The sequence below is a fragment of the Perca fluviatilis genome, chromosome 5, assembly GCF_010015445.1.
Source record: "Perca fluviatilis chromosome 5, GENO_Pfluv_1.0, whole genome shotgun sequence".
In the NCBI taxonomy this organism is placed as follows: domain Eukaryota; kingdom Metazoa; phylum Chordata; class Actinopteri; order Perciformes; family Percidae; genus Perca; species Perca fluviatilis.
In genome coordinates this window covers 37,127,785-37,130,877 of record NC_053116.1, presented here as the reverse complement: position 1 = coordinate 37,130,877, position 3,093 = coordinate 37,127,785, and the positions used below count along the sequence as shown (strand labels likewise).

Genomic DNA, 3,093 nt, shown 5'->3' with positions numbered 1-3,093 from the left:
TTTTCAGATCCCGGCACGGGACACACCGAACAGACTGGAGTCACTGACCTCACCAGACTGTCTAACGGCCGATAATCGGCTAAATGTGTCCCGGCTATAATAAAACAGCCTTTGGGGGCCAAATACGGCCCCTAGTAGGTTTTGGCCAATTTAGGTTCATAATACATTTTTGCCCACCTAGTTTTTTTTTGCCCACCCAGTCGCTTTTTTCAATGTTTTTGCAAGAAGACACTTAAAACACCTGTACTTTCATAAATTTAATTAGCTGAAGACATTTAAAAACTTCATATAAACATAATATTCCTCCATATTACATTGTCATGAAATTCATTTCATACAAAACAATTGAAAACCGCACCTTATTTACAATTACAATTACATTACACTGGCCCAGAACAGAGCCTGGCTTGTGCATAGTTTTGTCAGCAGTATCCGTTACGAGCGGTTTATAAATACATGGACGCTATCGTAACTCAGATTCTACTTTCTTTGGCTGTTTGAGAAAAAGCTGGAGAGCTTGCTTTGCATCTTCGGTGATGATGAAGCTGGAAAACAAACAAGTAAAAGGAGTTAGAAGGTCTCACAGCTGTTAAGAAGTCTGTTTAAACCTCCTGATGTCCTCGGGGTCAAATCTGGCCCATTTTCAAAAAGCTTTCTTTCAACCAAATTGTCAAAAAAAAAAAATTACTTGGATGGTTCCCTACTACGCTCTTCACAGGTAAAATGATCAGTTCACTACTTTCATTGATTTTGTTTTCTTCCAATTTTTTACAATTTACAATTTGAAAAAAAGTGACAAGTGTCGTAAAAAATTCGGGGAAAAAACAGCAAAAACGTCAAAAAGCACAAAAAAAAAAAAATAGGACAAAAACTTTGGAAATAGTGCCACAGACTTCGGGAAAAGCTTAAAAAAAAACAGAAAAGTGACAGAAACAATGAAAAAGTGACAAAAATGACAAAAAAAGTGACAAAAAAAGTCAGGAAAAGCTTCAAAACATGACAAAAGTGACACAAGTGACAAAAAAAGTCAGGAAAAGCTTCAAAACATCAGGAAAAGTGACAAAAGTGACAAAAAAGACGACCAAAACGTTGTATTTTAAATTTTGACCCAGAAAAAACGAAAGTTTCCTGGTCCACGGGAAAACAACACAAGGGTTAAATTTTATATTCATGATTCTGAGAATGCAAATGTTCGATTCAGAAAATCTCTCTTAAATAAAGTGAATACAAGTAAGCCCGACAGCGTGCAGGATTCTTCCCAGTCGAATGTCTTTGATGCTACGCACCAATCCATAGAGAGGAGGGCATTAAGTCCCGCCCCCAACGGAGGGGAAAACCACTCTCTGCTCTTTATTGACTTGTATTGAGTGAAGGAGCCTCATCGTCAATTCAGTCTGCTACAAACAACAGAAAAATGCCTAAAAGCTGCTGTGTGTTCATATTCACTACCAACAAAATAAAGACCTCAGAACTAAGTTTTTATAAGCTGCTGACCTGAAAAAAGTAGTAGTGTTTTTGTGACTTTTTCAATGTTTTTGGCCCTTTTTCTAAAGTTTGTAGGTCTTCTTTCATTGTTTTTGTTGCTTTTCCTAATGTTTCTCGTTTTTGTTTTTTTGTTTTTTTACATTTCCAGCGCTTATTTCGACGTGCCATATTTCAAAACGTTTAAAACAGGTCAAATCTGACTAGAGGACAACATGAGGGTTAATTCAGATAAGAAGGCTGCTTCACTGACTGACTGACTGACTGACTGACTGACTAAAGCACATGTGTCAAATTCAAGGCCCCCATATCAATTTAGGTTCACAATAAATTTTGGACGGCCTAGTTGTGCGCCAAACCAAAAACATGGAACATTTTTGCAATTACGCGACACTCAAAAGCAAAATTTGGCAAATTTGCTGACTTTGAGACTCAGAAATTCCCACAGCACCAGAGAGTTTGCTGAGTGAAAGAGCTTGTTGTGAGTCAGCTGGGTGGTAACCCTACTTAGAAAATGTAATCATCGTTTTGCTCGATTTGCTAAATTCTAGGATGGCTTTAGAACTTTTTTGCTGACTTTTTCAGGGCTTTATGTGGACCAAACTGTAAGTGAGAAGACTATATGATACATGCAATAATTAAGTCAAAGATATTTTACTTTTTCGATGAAATAAAAGCATGTCAATAAACTATACATGTCTGCCGTGGATAATATATATATATATATATATATATATATATATATATATATATATATATATATATATATATATTAATGGGCTCCATGAAGATGATTCCAAATGATTTTAGTGACCACTGAGCTCTTCTCTAGAGGATTTTAAAAGTATAGGGCAAGATACAGGAAATACAAACACGTTTCTATTATACAATAATACATTGCGTTGTTCTTCACCTTGTCTTTGCTGGTCTTCACTCACAGCAGGAACCTCAGCGCCAGAGACGGAGTTACCGATCAAAGCATCCACCATCTCTTTGTACTGCTTCTTATGGCGAGCGGGAATAAACATGCCAAATCCTGAAGAAAACAAGGATTACAAAGTGAGCCAACAGTGACGACCTTCTGAAAGTGCCCATATTATGAAAAAAACACTTTTTTCTGGTGATTTGGGGTGTTCTTTTGTGTCTCTGGTGCTTCCACACACATACACACTTTGAAAATAATCCATCCATGCTGTTTTGAGTGAGATATGGTTTCTGAATGTGTCCTGCCTTCAGTCTCCTGGTGAGCTGTTCAAAATCGGCCTCGGACTGTGACGTCACAGTCCGAAATGAGCTGGCTAACCACAACCGTTAGCTCTTAGCGTTAGCGTTAGCATGCTAACGCTAATGCTAGCATGCTACGTCGTTCTCAATAGCAAAGCACTGCTACATCACACACAAGTTCACCATAATCTACAAAAGAACTACTTTAATGTGCTCCCTCATTTAGAAGAAGTCTCCCAGCTAATCCTGCCTTGTAACTGACCAAAGTTGGAGAAACTTTCTTTTACTGTCTCTAGAGTTAGCTAGCTGACATGATCTACATCTGAGCTACTGCGCATGTGCGAGTGCAATCAAAGATAGTACAGAAGAAGAAGAAGAAAAGAGGTC

General features: G+C 37.8%; 1 protein-coding gene across 1 annotated transcript in view; it reads right to left on the bottom strand.

The window, feature by feature from the left end:
* Window positions 1–244: 244 nt before the first annotated feature.
* The window catches only part of rtel1 (regulator of telomere elongation helicase 1), a 61,196-nt gene continuing 58,347 nt past the window's right edge, over window positions 245–3,093 (bottom strand). Inside the window, exons 33-34 of the mRNA XM_039800468.1 lie at window positions 2,396–2,518; window positions 245–545 (exon numbers count right to left, since the gene is read on the bottom strand). Of these exons, the coding sequence (XP_039656402.1) occupies window positions 481–545; window positions 2,396–2,518 (188 nt within the window). The 3' untranslated portion in view covers window positions 245–480. The remainder of the gene's footprint in view (window positions 546–2,395; window positions 2,519–3,093) is intronic.